Below are 14085 nucleotides of genomic sequence, written 5' to 3'. Positions count from 1 at the left end.
AGGTTATTAGATATTACTAATAGAATAGTTTTAAAACTATATAGGAATATAATTTAATTATAATTTATACTTTATTCTAAATTATAGTATTTATTTATTAAATTATATAGCTTCTATATAATAAAAGGTACTTTAAAGTATATTACTAAATATACTTATAGAACCTCTCCTAATCTTAGTAATATATCTAAAATAGGCTTAAACCTATAGGGCGTCTATAGGGGGGGTAAGCTGAGCTTTTGCGGAGGGGTAAGATGAGCTACACGCCGCCTCCAGGTGTTCCTTCAGAAGGAACATTGCCTGGAACGGGCGGGCACTTGGCCAAAAGTGTAATGCCGCCGGCACACAGATGCACCCGCGCTGTCATCATCTGGCTGCATGACTAATTGAACCGCACTTCACCACCTCGTTGTTCGGAGCGGAACCGGTCGCCGCGATTAAATGTGCATTACCCGACACTCCCAAGTCCAGTGTCGCCTCCCGCGTTACTTTGTCCGTCTCCTGCAATATTTTGCTTTGCGACCCTGGCGTGCTCTCAATTGGGATTTGTTTTATTCTGCGCATGAATACCCATTGGCATTGAATTGACCAGCAACCACCAACATCGCCTCTCCGTCCTCGCAATCTACCCCCCATCTCCCCCGCCATGCCCGACTTTGAAGCGAAGCCAGCGGCCGGCGATGCGCCCAAGGACTGGCGCGAGGAAACCAACCAGCTCCCGTCCTTCTACTCTCCTCGAACCAAGGCCGCCGACAGCGCATCGGCAGCTGCGTCCTCCAGCCATGAGGTGGCCGACGACCTGAACCTGTCCGACCCCGCCGCCCCCGCGCGAGCCGAAGACGATGCCGCCTCAACGACCGCCAACACCGCCCCGCCACCGCCCTCCCTCCTCTCGCCCGCCTTCACGCCGCCTGCGACACCCGGCACAGCAACGCCTCTCACCGGCGCCGAGGCCCCCCGCGGCGTGCCCGTCGACAGCTCGATCCCCTCGGGCGGCGCGGGGATCAAACGGCCCCGCCTCCTCGAGACCTTGCCCGAGGTGCAGTGCATCGTACGAGCGCGCATCCCCACCGTTACCGGCACTGAGATGTTCCTGCACCTGTACACGAACAAAGTAGACAACAAGGAGCACCTGGCCATCGTCTTCGGCCCGCACATCCGCAGCAAGTCGCTCGACGAGCCCCGCCCGGGCGAGACCGAGATGGACCGCATGGTGCGCGGCGCCTACACGGGCCGTCTGTTCCCCGGCCGCACGACCAGCGGCATGGCCGGCGGCGTGGCCACCCCCGTCGGCGAGCAGCCTTCGCCCTTGGACACGGCACAGCAGCGCGGCCCGGCGCTGGTGCGCATTCACTCCGAGTGCTACACCGGCGAGACGGCGTGGTCCGCGCGGTGCGACTGCGGCGAGCAGCTCGACGAGGCGGCGCGGCTGATGAGCCTGCCCGGCAACACGAACGGCGGCATCATCATCTACCTGCGCCAGGAGGGCCGCGGCATCGGCCTCGGCGAGAAGCTGAAGGCGTACAACCTGCAGGACCTGGGCTCCGACACCGTCGAGGCGAACCTGCTCCTGCGGCACCCGGCCGACGCGCGGAGCTACGGGCTAGCGACGGCGATGTTGCTGGACCTGGGGCAGCACGAGGTGCGCCTGCTGACGAACAACCCGGACAAGATCCGCGCGGTGGAAGGCCCGAACCGCGAGGTCAGGGTGACGGAGCGTGTGGCGATGGTGCCGCTGTCGTGGAAGGGGCGGGGAGGGTTCAGGAGCCAGGAGGTTGAGGGGTACCTCAAGACGAAGGTGAGCTTGGCCGTTGGCTGTCGGGTAGCTTGGTCGCTAACAGAGATGCAGATTGAGAAGATGGGACATATGCTTGATATGGGAGGCATGCCTTCATAGGTTACACGGCCGGGAAGCGGTCTCGGAGTTGGAGAGACGTGGTAGGACAAGGAGAGAGGAGGGCAGTGGGGGTTTTGGTTACAAGCATAGACGGCGTTCGGATTGACACGAATACCTGGGAATGGCGCATTGGCATATTTGTCACTGGGAATATTTGACATACCTGTCGTTGTTCATAGTATCTACTGACGGTCCCTGGACTCATATTGGATGGCAATTTCATGGAAAATTACTGACCTGGTTGTCGTCGGAGCGGTTGCACAACCTACAGGCAGCAGTGGCAGCATGCAGGGGACAAGGGAGTGCTGCTTGGTGAAAGACGTTGAAATCGGTTCTGTGGCTCATGAGGCCAAAAATATATCAGTCGTTTGTTGCTCAGCTCGTATGAGGACTTTGGGAATGAGGAAGCAAGATGCCGACATATCGCAAATCAAGCAAGTTTATTGTTGCGTTTTTGATCATGAAAGATCTCGTAATTCAGTGAAGTTGCTGTGACGTTGGCCAGACGTTGATTGGGATCGTATCTTGAGCTCGCCAGGTCTTCAAGGTACAAGCTAATGACGGGAAGTAAGATAGCGGTCCCTGGGGATAAATCGGCCCCACTTTCCAGATTTTGCGTCAGTCGCGCTTGGAGCTTTCACCTTCCCCCACGCGCGTCTCGCTCCCTTGCCTCAAGCAATTTATCCGCCGTCTCTCAACTGCTTCCTGTTCTGCTTTCCCCGGTCAAATAGCTGTTACTCTGCGAAATCAACCCGTCTCCAGCGAATTATTTTGTTCTCTTGTGACCACAAAAAAAGACCGACGACTACATGTATTAATCGCGCCAACCAACGGCACATCAATCTCGGAAGAGATGGAGAAAGACTTGCGGCTGCGACTCGTGGTGCGGCGCCACGGCGTGCCTGACGTCAAGCTGCTCTGGAATGCGACCGCTAATGAGGATCTGACCATCTCAAAACTTGTCGCGGAAGTCAACGAGGTGATTCCCCTCGAAAGCGGCGAATGGGGCCTCGAGGACTATGCCGTGGAGCTTAAGGATGCCTCCGGCGACGGCTTCGAGTGCGTCCACTACCACCTCGTCTCCAAGGTGCTCAAGGAAGACGATCAAGTCCTGTAAGTCAACCCATTTACGTCCGGCGCGCATCTCTGAGTGCAAGGCTAACTTGGTTCTAGCATCCGACCTCTCCTTACCGACGATCTCAAGAGGCGAAAGCTCAGCGGCAGGCACCAGATATCATCCGATGGCAGACACTTGGTGGACGGCCTCGCCTACGGACGCTCATGGCTCAAGGCCCCCCGCGACCGACCGAACGTGGCCCTTCCGCCCAGGAAGAAGGCTCGCATCACCTACAGCAGCGATGACGAAAACGATTCCCCGTCGGAAACCAGCAGTGATACAGAGCTTCCCATGATCGAGTACGATTCGTCGACGAGAGCCCATCAAGACCCTTCGAGCGTCAAGCTTCGCGCCCGATTTTACGACGCTGAATCAGACGGAGATGAAGAAGGTGACGACGAATTCGAGCCCGGCGCAGATGGCGACGATGATGAGGATATGGGCAGCGAGGACGATGATATTCGAGAGGAGCTGCGTCTCATCAGCGAAGACAATGCCGCCGTTAGAGAAGGTGACCTCCTCGAGGAGTTGCGCAGCATTCGTGGCAAGAGAGCGTCGAGCGGATCGCGGGACACCGTACATTCGACCCCGCCTCGTCGCGCATCCCCTGTGGCATCGGCCAGTAACGCTTTGGTCAGGTCTGCAACCAGGACGTCTACAGGCATGGACTTTCTCGACAAGATCATAGCCTTGAGAGCTGCGTTCCCCACTGCACCCTTCGCCATCGTCGAGCCAACGTTGCTCAGGTGCGACTCAGACCCGGAAAGAGCATACCGCAAGCTTTCGAAGAAGTTCAGCGCCCAGCTTGGTATTCGTCAGATGCTGGAACGCCAGGAGAGAAGCCTATCCAGTAGCCCCATTCGGCATAGCGACCGTAACGACGGACGTGAACTGGTGCTGAGGGAAACGAGTTCTGAGGAAGACTCTGACAGCGCAGCAGACGAGCTTGAGGAACACCAGAGCAACGAGCTGAATGACGACAGCGACGAGGCGTCTGAGACTCTCAACCACAACACTCATCCTGATTCAAAGGATGGAAAGGACGACTTGTCCTCCGAGTCTGACTCTGACTCCAGCTCTGAATCGAGTGCGGTAGCGTCAGACTCGGATTCTGATCAAGAGATGGATGACCTGGACAAGAGCTCAGAAGAAGGGTCCGACAAAAGCTTAGAAGACTCTTCCTCCGATGACTCTAGCGAGTCTGGAGACGAAGCACCCGTACCGGACGACAATTCAGAGGTTGAGGACCAGGATATACCTGAAGAAGAGTCTGGCTCAGACTCTAACAGTGATGGTTCACGGGCTGTCGCAGGCAGGCGGTCCTCTGAAGGTGCACCTGCCGACGTGGATATGGACTCATCATCGGGCTCGTCATCTGACTCTTCGTCAGACTCGCTGTCCGATTCCTCGGAGTCTGACGAGGAAAGCAGCAGCGGCGATTCCAGCTCGGACTCAGACTCCGACTCCGACTCCGGACCCGAAGAAATACCTGCTACAACTTTGAGCAAGCAATATCAGACTTTGCAGCCCGTCATATCCCCAAAGCCAACCAAGGCAACTCCCGCGGCCGCCCCAGCTGTCCACACGCCAACTGTCCCGCCCGGCCAAGGCCTGACTAAAACTCAGAAGAGAAATGCGAGGCGCAAACTTGCCAAGCAGTCCGCGGCGCAGGGCAGTTCCGCATCAGGACAGATCAGCAGGGAGCCCTCCCAGATGACAGCCCCCGAGATTCCAGATGACATTGCAGCCCTTTTGGCAAGGAAGAAGGCGTTGCTCGAGGCTTTCGTATCAGATGCGCCTGAGGAATCTCAGAGCCAGGAAAAGTCGCCTGAAATCCCAGATTCCGCTCCTCAAGACTCCTCGCAAGTTGTATACGCTGAGGCTTTTCGAAGTCCCTCTACTCAAGAGGATCCTGCCCAGCGTCGCATGAAGCCCAATGTTGGCGCTGCGAGGCGCATGCTGATGGGTTCCTTGGGTCTCAAGAACCCAAAGACCAAGGCCGATGAGGACAAGATCAGGCAAGACCTGATGAAAGGCGTGCGACCGCACACCAATGCACGTCTGACGGAAGCACCGCAGTCTGGCGAATCCGCCCAGACTCAAGAATCGGTAGAGGAAGATCCCGAAGCCTGGCGCGAGAAAATCGCTTACCGAGCCGTAGAATGCTGCCACGAGGGTGTCGAGCTCTCGGAACCGCCATTTCCTTTTGTCCAGCGGTGGGACCCCCAACAGCAAGTGGAGGAATGGTTTGGTTCGAAGAATAAGCGCGGGGGCAAACGTAAGCGCGTACAGCGCAATCAAGCTCAATTTTATGACGACGGGGACTCTCAATCGTCGAAGAAGCGTCGGGTAGATGGCGATGACAGCATCATGACCTTCTCGGAAGGTGTTGAGGAAGGAGACACAACACTCAACTACGACGACCCGGTCGAGGAACCGGCTGCGTCAAAGGCCCGACCTGAGGAGAGTCAGATGACGGATGTCGAGGATCTGCCCTCATTGCCAGACGACCTGACTACACTTCCGGAGCTTCGGCCAGGTGCGGCCAAGGCGGGCATGGTCATCACGTGGAAGCAATGGGTTTTGTCGACTCAAACTAACTGGCAACCCGAAGTCATCAACGTTACTGGTATTTTGGTCAGAGTCTTCGACGAGGATGCTACCGACTTTGAGTTCTTGCTTGCTCAGCGCGACCGGGATCATGATCGAAAAGAAAAGATCTACGATGAAAGCACCGGACAGCGTGTGTACGACCGTTTTGAGGCCCCAGACGACGATGAGGACGACGATGAGTCGGGTTTCGACGACGGATACCGCAAGATCACATTTGCAGAGCTGATTGAGCCCAAGATTCTTCAAGACCCCCTGGACGACAAGCGGATGCCAGTCGTCAACGAAGAGTCGAGTGGCCCCACTGACAGCGTGGTTCACGAAACCGTTTACGACACCCAGAGCCAGCCTTCGCAGTTCCCCGGGAAGAACGCCAGCCCGCCCGAGGCGGATGAAGATGGAAGTCAGTCACAAATCGATGCAGAGGATGGTCAAGCCAAGGCTAATACGGGTGATGGACAGTCTCAGGTCGTTGCTGAGCATGATGAAATGGTCGTCGACCCTTCGGAACAGGATCAATCGACGTCAAACCCCGAACCACCGATTGACAATGCACAGCCAGCAAACGACATTGAAGGCGAAGCTGATGAGGACGATGTGGCGACACCCAAAGCGAGTGCACAAGCGAAGGTCAAGAACGTTGTTATCGAAACGGAGGAATCTCAAGAGTCAGGAACCAGCCAAGCCCCCACTGCGTTCTCAATCTCTTCGGATCGCCGCCATGAAATCAGTCTGATGATCGAGGAAGCGGGTTTCCGTAAAGACCTTTCCCCGTCTGTCTTGCAACGCAAAACAAGCAGCCCTACTCGCCAACTTATGGAGATGTCGGAGGCAGCCAACAGCCGATCGTCCGAGGCTCCTGTGCTCGAGGCGAGCTCTGTAAAGGATACCACACCGGCCCCTCCTCAAAGCGACTCCATTCCACCACCCTCCTCTGCGACTAGCGTCCGCAGTGGGCGACAACCAGACGACGACTTCAGTTTCCATACAGGTGGCGACGATGTTCCAATGAACGACACTGGTGACGGTTCACCAATCTTGGGAGCCTCCACACCCAAGGCGAATGTGCAGACGCCCCCTCGGCAGAACCAGTCGCCTGTTGAGCCAGGCACAACAGATTCCTTCCCGTCGCTGGAAGACATCTTTCTCGAGGCCACGCAACCAAGCACACAGAACAACGAAAGTCCCTCCAAGTCACAAGTATTCTCGGATATTAAATCCCGCAAGTCAATCGTGAAGCTCGACACAGATTACGAGGCTGCCATGCGACGCATTGACGAAGAAGGGGACGAGGATGATGAGGAGGACGAAGACAATGAAGAGGACGAGAACGATGAAGAGGCGGAGGACGAAGACGACGAGGACGAAGAGGATGAGGACGACGAGTCTCCGCAGGCCTTCAGGGGCACCCGCAAGCAGCTGTTTCCCAACTCAAGTCAGCCAGCTCCGTCCAGATCGCCCGAATTGCCCGATATGAGACCGATGCCCAAGACGGCACCGTCGTCTTTCAGCGAGTCTCAGGATGTTAAGCCAAAGAAGCCTTTTATTCGATTCACGAAGCGCAAGAGCCAGAGCTCTCCGTTTGTCATTCCGGATGGTTCCCAGGTTATCTCGGTGTCATCCTCGCCCGAGCCGCCCGTAGAAGAGGATTATGCGGAAGACGAGATTGATGACGACTACCAGGAGAAAAGTAGTAGTCTACCGCATGGATCTGGTTGGGTGAAGAAGAACAAGCCGTCCCGAGCGAAGAGCATGCCGCCGGCGAGAACAACAGCCAATGCCGCAGCTGGAAGGAGGTCGATTCCGCCCAGCTCCATGCCGGCTAGAACGAATACCAAGTCTCGAGGGCAACGCAAGTCTATGACGAGGTTCTAGAAGAAGTTGAGTACGGCTCGTGGCGGTTGAGACTGGGTCTGGGTTAGGCGTTACTGCATAGTCTGATTGTATGTATTAATACTTTGCATTGGCTCCACAGATGATGAGAGCATCAATACCCGTACCTGACGAGGTACTTATTTAGTAGCAATGGAACAGAAGTTATCAAATATTTCAAGGCTGCTACCGATAAGATTGTGATTAGGCATTGACTAAGAACGGTCGGCGATTCGGTGCTGTGATTGCATGACGAAGGTGCAGATGCCGTCGTATCGCCAAGTGCCCACTTGTGCGGCTGCGACCACAAAAGGCCTCTCGGTATTAATCAACGTTGCTCACCGTGATGAATCCGCACCAGTTCTCCCTCCGCATTCTCCCCGCTTAAACCCACGGAGAGGACATCATCACCTTCCCGGTGCGGTAAATAGCTGTTCGCCAAGAGGTTGCAATGCCATGCGTGCCACGGCGCGATGGTTGACGCTATGGCGGGGACGCCTTGCATCATCATCCTACTCGAGCGACAGAATGCTCATTGTCAACTCTACAGAATCTGGACACCCGGGACTTTCGGGAAATTGCGTGAGAATTATAGCTCCACCGATTGCAGTCTTCACGAGGGGTTTGGGCGTATAAATGGAGTCCGCCCCTGGATAGACGATTTTGGAGTGAGACCGTCATCTTTCACCGGGATCGGGACGAGTCTGAGCCATCGTCGAGCTTCGTGTTCTTTTCGCGAGATGCGTTTCTTCAGAATTCTAGCCGTGGGGCTGCTCCAAGCAAGCCTCACGTCGGCGCAGACTAAGTATGCGGATAATCAAGTTCCGGTCTCCAAAGATAGCGAGCTTGTCTCCAAGCTCTTTCCCGACGTAGAGGGCGTCGAGCTGCTCTCGCCTGCGTTCGCGAATGAAGATGGCGTCCCGGATGGATGGACGAACGGAACTTCTGGTCCTACGTCGCAAGCAACGTTGGGTTCGTGACCGCGCAAAGCTCTGGAGGAGGACATTTGCTAACACGCCAATCGGTCAGAATCCTTCCTGAAAGACATCGCGGATCAACACTCTTGGGCAACTTACCACGTCCCCTTCACCTCGGAAGACGACCGTTCAATCCCCTACCTCAACCTCTCGTCTGGCTCCTCGACATCCAAGCTCCGCATCTGGCTGCAGGGAGGCGTCCACGGCAACGAACCCGCCGGCGACCAAGCCATCCTCGCTCTCCTCGCCAAGCTCGCCTCCAACACCACCTGGGCGACCTCCGTCCTCGAAAAGGCCGACGTACTCGTCTTGCCGCGGTATAACCCCGACGGCGTGGCCTACTTCCAGCGCGAGCTCGCGTCAAACCACGACCCCAACCGCGACCACGCCCTCCTCCAGCGCCAGCAGACCCGCGACGTCAAGACTCTCTTGTCGGCGTTTGACCCGCACATCTTCCTGGATGCGCACGAGTACACGGCCAGCCAGCGGCTCGGTGCGCAGGGGCAGTGGCTCAAGGCGCAGGACGTCCAGGTCTCGCATGTAAAGAACCCCAACATCCACCCGGCCATCCGCGCCCTCGGGGAGGGTCTCTTCCTGCGTGCGATCCAGGGCAAGGTACGGAGCCATGGATTGCGGACTAGCGCGTACTTCACAGCCGGTGGCGGCACCGACCTCCCCGTCCTCACGGAGCCTAGCTCCGTCTCCCGCGCGGGGCACAATTCCGCCGGACTCCTGCAGACGGTGTCTTTCCTCACGGAGACGCGGGGCATCAGGCTCGCAGACCAGCACTTCCAGCGCCGCGTCGCCGCAGGATTGCTTGCCGTTGAGACCCTTCTCCAGACCGCCGTGGACAACGCCGAAGAGGTCTACACCACCATCGAAACCGCGCGGCAAGAGTTCACCACCAGTACCGAGGCCATCATCGTCACCGACCACGCGCGCACCACAAACACAACATGGCCCTTCATCGACGCCCGCAACGGCACCCTCGTCCACGTCCCCGTGCAGTTCCGCAACAGCACGCCCACCGCGCCAGACCTCGTTCGCGCCCGCCCCGCAGCGTACGTCTTCCCGCGCGCGTGGGCCGCCGTCGCGGACAAGCTGCGCACCCTGGGCGTCGAGGTGGCGGTGCTTGACGAAGACTTTGTCGGCGAGGCGGAGGTCCTCACGGCGGAGAGAGTCACCCTCGCGAGCGCCAAGAACGAGGGCGTTGTTGAGAGTGCCATCACCACGTCGACGAGCCGTAGGACGGTGAGGGTGCCCAAGGGCGGGTTCAGCGTGAGCACGCGGCAGAAGAATGCGGCGTTTGCGTTTGTGCTGCTTGAGCCGGAGGGGAACGCGAGCTTGGCGAGGTATAATGTGGTGAACTTGGAGGAGGGCGATGAGTATCCCGTGTTCCGGGTGCTTGCGGGGCAATAGGATCGGGAGGCCGGGGGTTCTCCGGATCGGAGGCTGCCGGTCTTTCGGTGGTGGGGCCGGATCGGCGGCGGTAAGTTGGTGGCACAGTCCGGGTATTAGCAACCCTCAGCACTCCGGGTAATAATTAGGTACCATCTCAAACTCACTGCATTAGCTCCCCCGTGCCCGTCTCCAAACCCGAAGTCTTCCCCAAAATCCTCAAAATGCCGTGGTTTTTTTCATAGAGTAGCAGCACTAACAAATCCGCCCCTGCACCATGAACGCCCACCGCAAGCTGACACCCAATCATCCCGGCCCCCTCACAACGTCTCCAAACGTCCACCTTTCCAAACAACACCAATCACCCAAAAAGTGTCCGCCAGAACCTCAGACACTTGCCCACGTTGGATTCTGCAACTACACCACCACCCATGCAGCCACCAAACAATTGAAAAGAGACCAAGTAGGAGAAAATCTGGAAACAGAAACATTTGGACAAACATTGTGTATGTCACGCCCGCGTCCTGGAACGCGGTGATGGGGGAGGATGTGACTCCTGCATGCTTACACGGCGGTTGATGATCGGCTTGCACGTCACGCTTTCTCTAAACCCCCTATTTCTGCTGTTTCCATTGATCAGTGACAATGTGAGTCAAGATGATAAAGGGACACAATGCCCCTTGTCCTTTCCCATTCTTTCTCTTGTTCCTTGTCGTCGTACCTCAATTGTTCGCGAACTTCGATTCTCTTCCACAACTTCATCTTTTGTCTCTGCGAGATATCTTCACTTCTTATAAGCCGAGCCGGACTCACATTCAACACCCACTTGATCTTCAACTCTCCAATCATACAAACCAAATACATCCGAACAAGAACCTCGCCCAAAATGCATCCCCTCTCTTTCCTCCTAATCCTCTTCGCAACCTCTGCCACCGCCCTCCCCGCGACGCCCGCATCGCCAACGCCCTGCACAATGTCCCTCCCCACAGACGCCTCCCTCACCCGCCCCCCGCCGCGTCCCTTCCGTCCCACCGACGCTCCCTCCGCCCCCTCAGACGAGGCCACAGACCCGACCCCATCCCCAATCTACACCCTCCTCCCCGTCCCCTCCAACTCCTCCTCGTCCTCAAACACATCCGCCCCTTGCTCCCGCCGCCCCCTCCGCCTCGGCCCCGCGCGTCTGCACAAGAAACCCTCCCCATCATCCCCATCCGCCTCCGAGGCCCCAGCCGTCGCGGCCGTCGCAATCGCCGCCGCCGCCGCAGAGACGCCCACCTCCGACGGCCCCCGCGACTACGCCTCCCTCATCCCCCCGGCCCCCGGCGTCACCCCGCGCCCGGAGCCGAACCTCGCCGAGATGGGCTACTACCAGACCACCTACTGGTCCTGCGCGACGCGCGGCACGTCGAGCCACTGCGGCTGGCACCGGCCCATCATGGTCGCGCCCGCCAACGCCGCCGTCAACGCTGCCGGTGCGCCGAGGGGTGCCGGTGGTCTCGGTGCGGCGGCGGTGGCCGGCCTCGTGGGGATCCTCATCGCCGGATGAACCGTCATCCACCCCTTTAACCAACAAACAAAACAAAAAAAACGTCTGAGCGGCTAGCCCTGTCGCTGTCAGCCACGTCGTCCGCGCGCGCCGAGCGATAGAAACGAAAAGCCTCGGCAGGACCCGTAATGGAGCCAGTTCGCCGTTGGCAGCAAACGACCCTCTTCCCACGAGGGAATCCGCCGCGGCGCGACCGATGGCGGCGTCCTGTATCGTCAAAGCGTCGACGCCACCGTTCGTTCGGCCCTTCTCCTATTTCTGTTTTTGTAAGATTCATGAATCGGCCCTGCCTTGTAAAAGAGTCGGCCCGCGTCCCTGATGAAAGGGGGCAGATTCGCACCTGCACAGCCCAGCCGGCTGGGCTACGATGTCATGACCATAGACCGAGAGCACACACGTTGCATGCATGTCGCGACCGGACCCTTCCACTCCCTCCCGCGGCAACACAGGGACGAGAAGTAAAGAAAGGGCGGTGTTTCCAGACAATCTTGTACATCATTTCAATACAACTATAGAAAGGGGGAAGAATGAATACTACCCGTTTGGCCCTCGTCTCCCCTGAAAACAAATAAAAAAGTGACAGTTAATAAAAAAAAGGTAAAAAGAGGACCACGTTCTTTTCTCGCCTTCTAAAAAGCTCGGGTATTTCAGAACACACAACATGGAACAGTAAGAAGTTTGTTAAAAAAGAAGAACACAAGAGCAACCCCCAGAACAAGCGCATGATGGTGAATGTCCGCCCCTTTTTCCCGTGATTTCTTCCCTCTCCGGTCTCCCTTGGATAGTTAAAAGCGTTACATGAAGAGTGTTTTTGGTTTGAAAAAGGTCCATTGCGGGACTGGTGTTGGTTGGCGGTGGTGATGGGATGATCCGCCGCTGCCGAGGATGCGTAAGCCCCCGAGCCGGCCTGTGTCTCCCAGCCGTAGTGGACTCAGTCAGCTGCATGCTACGCGCTGAGGGCATCTTTTTCCTGCGTCCGTTGCCCGAGCCACGGAGGAAGGAGGCGAATGAGGATATATGGCACGGTTTCCGCCTTCGACGGGGCTTGGGCCAGGACGGTCGATGCCTCGATATGCATTCTGAAGTGGCGTGCGGAGTCGGAGATGGCGAGGAGATGGAGGGGCAGGTTTTGTTTGGTCGGGATTGGTGGCGGAGTAGTAGGCGATGGCAAGTTTCGTTCGTCAAAGAGGAGGAATCGGATGGCGGATTGGATGAGGTGGTTCGGGTCGTGACTCGTCGTTTACTTCTTGGCCGGGGCGGGGGGCGCCTTGACGTTGTTAGACAGCCAGGCGAGACCCTCGAGGAGGCCCTCTCCGGTCGTCGCGCAACTGGGCACGACATACCAGACCTTGTCTTTTAACTTTGACAGCTGGAGGGCCTCGGTGACTTCTTGCGGCTTCATGGCTGTTTGGTGTTGTGGTTAGTCTGCGCGTTCTTGATGCCCAGTGGGGACGTGCGTTTCTGAACTCACCTCCGTTGATGTCCTGCTTGTTCGCGAACACCAGCAACAAACTGTCCTTCATTTCGCGATCGTTGATGATTCTGTGCAGCTCGGACTTGGCCTCCTCGATTCTCGCGCGGTCGGAGGAGTCGATGACGAAGATGAGACCCTGGGTTCCTGTAGGATAGGGGTCGTTAGCGCAGTTCGCGAGAGACAGTTGGGCAAAGCAGGCAGGCAGGAGGGGTGCTCACCGCTAAAATAATGTCTCCAGAGGGGACGGATCTTGTCCTGACCACCGACGTCCCAGACGTTGAACTTGACGTTCTTGTAGGTGACGGTCTCGACGTTGAAGCCGACGGTTGGGATGGTGGTGACGTCCTGGCCGAGCTTGAGCTTGTAGAGGATGGTGGTCTTTCCGGCGGCGTCGAGACCCAGCATGAGCAGGCGCATCTCCTTGGATCCGAAGATCTTGCCCATCATCTTTGAGAGTTGGCCACCCATTGTGACGGTCGGTTGTGCGTGTCGTGGAGTCGGAGTTCGTCAGACGGTCGGAGGGCTGGAGAGAGTCGGCGGTTGTCGAGCTGGCGTGAGGTGGGTTGGTTGAGGCTCGAGTGGTTTGGGGAAAGGGGACGGGCGTCGCAACGTATGACGGATGGCTCCTGCTGTGTTTTTCTGGCAAGGTCGGGACGGGCAATTGATGGCCTGGGATTCGTCGTCGCGCGCGCACTCGGATTGTGCGGTCGTCGGTGTTTGAGGGGGATAAAGAAGGAGTGGAAGGGTTGAGGCAGTATGTGTAACGGAGAGAAGCTATCGCGGCTGCAAAGAAAAAAAAAAGCAACCTTAGTTTGCGATGTGTTGCTATAGGTGTTTGCCGAGTCGGGGACGGGGATCGGAGGTTGGGGTCGAAATGGAGCAGCAGGACCGCCCGTCGTCGCCGCACTTTCCTCAGTCACTCACTCAGTGTCACACTCACACGCATACCCACGCGTCCACACTTTCACACACGTCAGGTCTCCGGTCCAATCCAATTCACTGTACGTAGCCGGCTCTGGCTCTGTTGGGCTGTCGCTCGGGCGTCTTGGTAGCAGTGCAGTCCCTACCTAACCCAACCTATCTATGCAAAGGCTTGTGACCTCTGCCAGGGGGTGCGGTGCAGGTGCAGGTGCAGGTGCAAAGCCAAGGCGCACGTATCATAAACGGGCCAATTGGCAGCTATATTTGGGCCCA

At 57.3% G+C, this 14085-nt stretch overlaps 5 protein-coding genes across 5 annotated transcripts; 4 read left to right on the top strand and 1 right to left on the bottom strand.

Annotated features, from left to right (window-relative positions):
• Window positions 1–646: 646 nt before the first annotated feature.
• GCG54_00011749 (putative GTP cyclohydrolase-2) lies at window positions 647–1897 on the top strand (the record flags this gene model as incomplete). Its single annotated transcript, XM_045411644.1, has 2 exons — window positions 647–1798; window positions 1850–1897. 2 exons carry the CDS (start codon window positions 647–649, stop codon window positions 1895–1897), a joined length of 1200 nt encoding a protein of 399 aa, XP_045262242.1.
• An 853-nt stretch (window positions 1898–2750) lies between these two features.
• GCG54_00011748 (uncharacterized protein) lies at window positions 2751–7499 on the top strand (the record flags this gene model as incomplete). The annotated part of the gene is made up of 3 exons (XM_045411643.1): window positions 2751–3010; window positions 3071–6824; window positions 7020–7499. The coding sequence occupies 3 exons, from the start codon at window positions 2751–2753 to the stop codon at window positions 7497–7499; spliced, it is 4494 nt and encodes a 1497-aa protein (XP_045262241.1).
• Window positions 7500–8236: 737 nt separating this feature from the next.
• GCG54_00011747 (Carboxypeptidase 2) lies at window positions 8237–9892 on the top strand (the record flags this gene model as incomplete). Its single annotated transcript, XM_045411642.1, has 2 exons — window positions 8237–8468; window positions 8526–9892. The coding sequence occupies 2 exons, from the start codon at window positions 8237–8239 to the stop codon at window positions 9890–9892; spliced, it is 1599 nt and encodes a 532-aa protein (XP_045262240.1).
• Window positions 9893–10757: 865 nt separating this feature from the next.
• GCG54_00011746 (uncharacterized protein) lies at window positions 10758–11417 on the top strand (the record flags this gene model as incomplete). Its single annotated transcript, XM_045411641.1, has 1 exon — window positions 10758–11417. The coding sequence occupies one exon, from the start codon at window positions 10758–10760 to the stop codon at window positions 11415–11417; it is 660 nt and encodes a 219-aa protein (XP_045262239.1).
• A 1240-nt stretch (window positions 11418–12657) lies between these two features.
• GCG54_00011745 (ADP-ribosylation factor 6) lies at window positions 12658–13359 on the bottom strand (the record flags this gene model as incomplete). The annotated part of the gene is made up of 3 exons (XM_045411640.1): window positions 12658–12821; window positions 12889–13035; window positions 13110–13359. 3 exons carry the CDS (start codon window positions 13357–13359, stop codon window positions 12658–12660), a joined length of 561 nt encoding a protein of 186 aa, XP_045262238.1.
• Window positions 13360–14085: the final 726 nt, after the last annotated feature.

Source organism: Colletotrichum gloeosporioides, assembly GCF_011800055.1.
Source record: "Colletotrichum gloeosporioides strain Lc1 chromosome Unknown consensus_56, whole genome shotgun sequence".
NCBI classification, from domain to species: Eukaryota; Fungi; Ascomycota; class Sordariomycetes; order Glomerellales; family Glomerellaceae; genus Colletotrichum; species Colletotrichum gloeosporioides.
The sequence above is the reverse complement of the archived record's forward strand: the minus strand, read 5'-3'. Positions and strand labels throughout refer to the sequence as shown.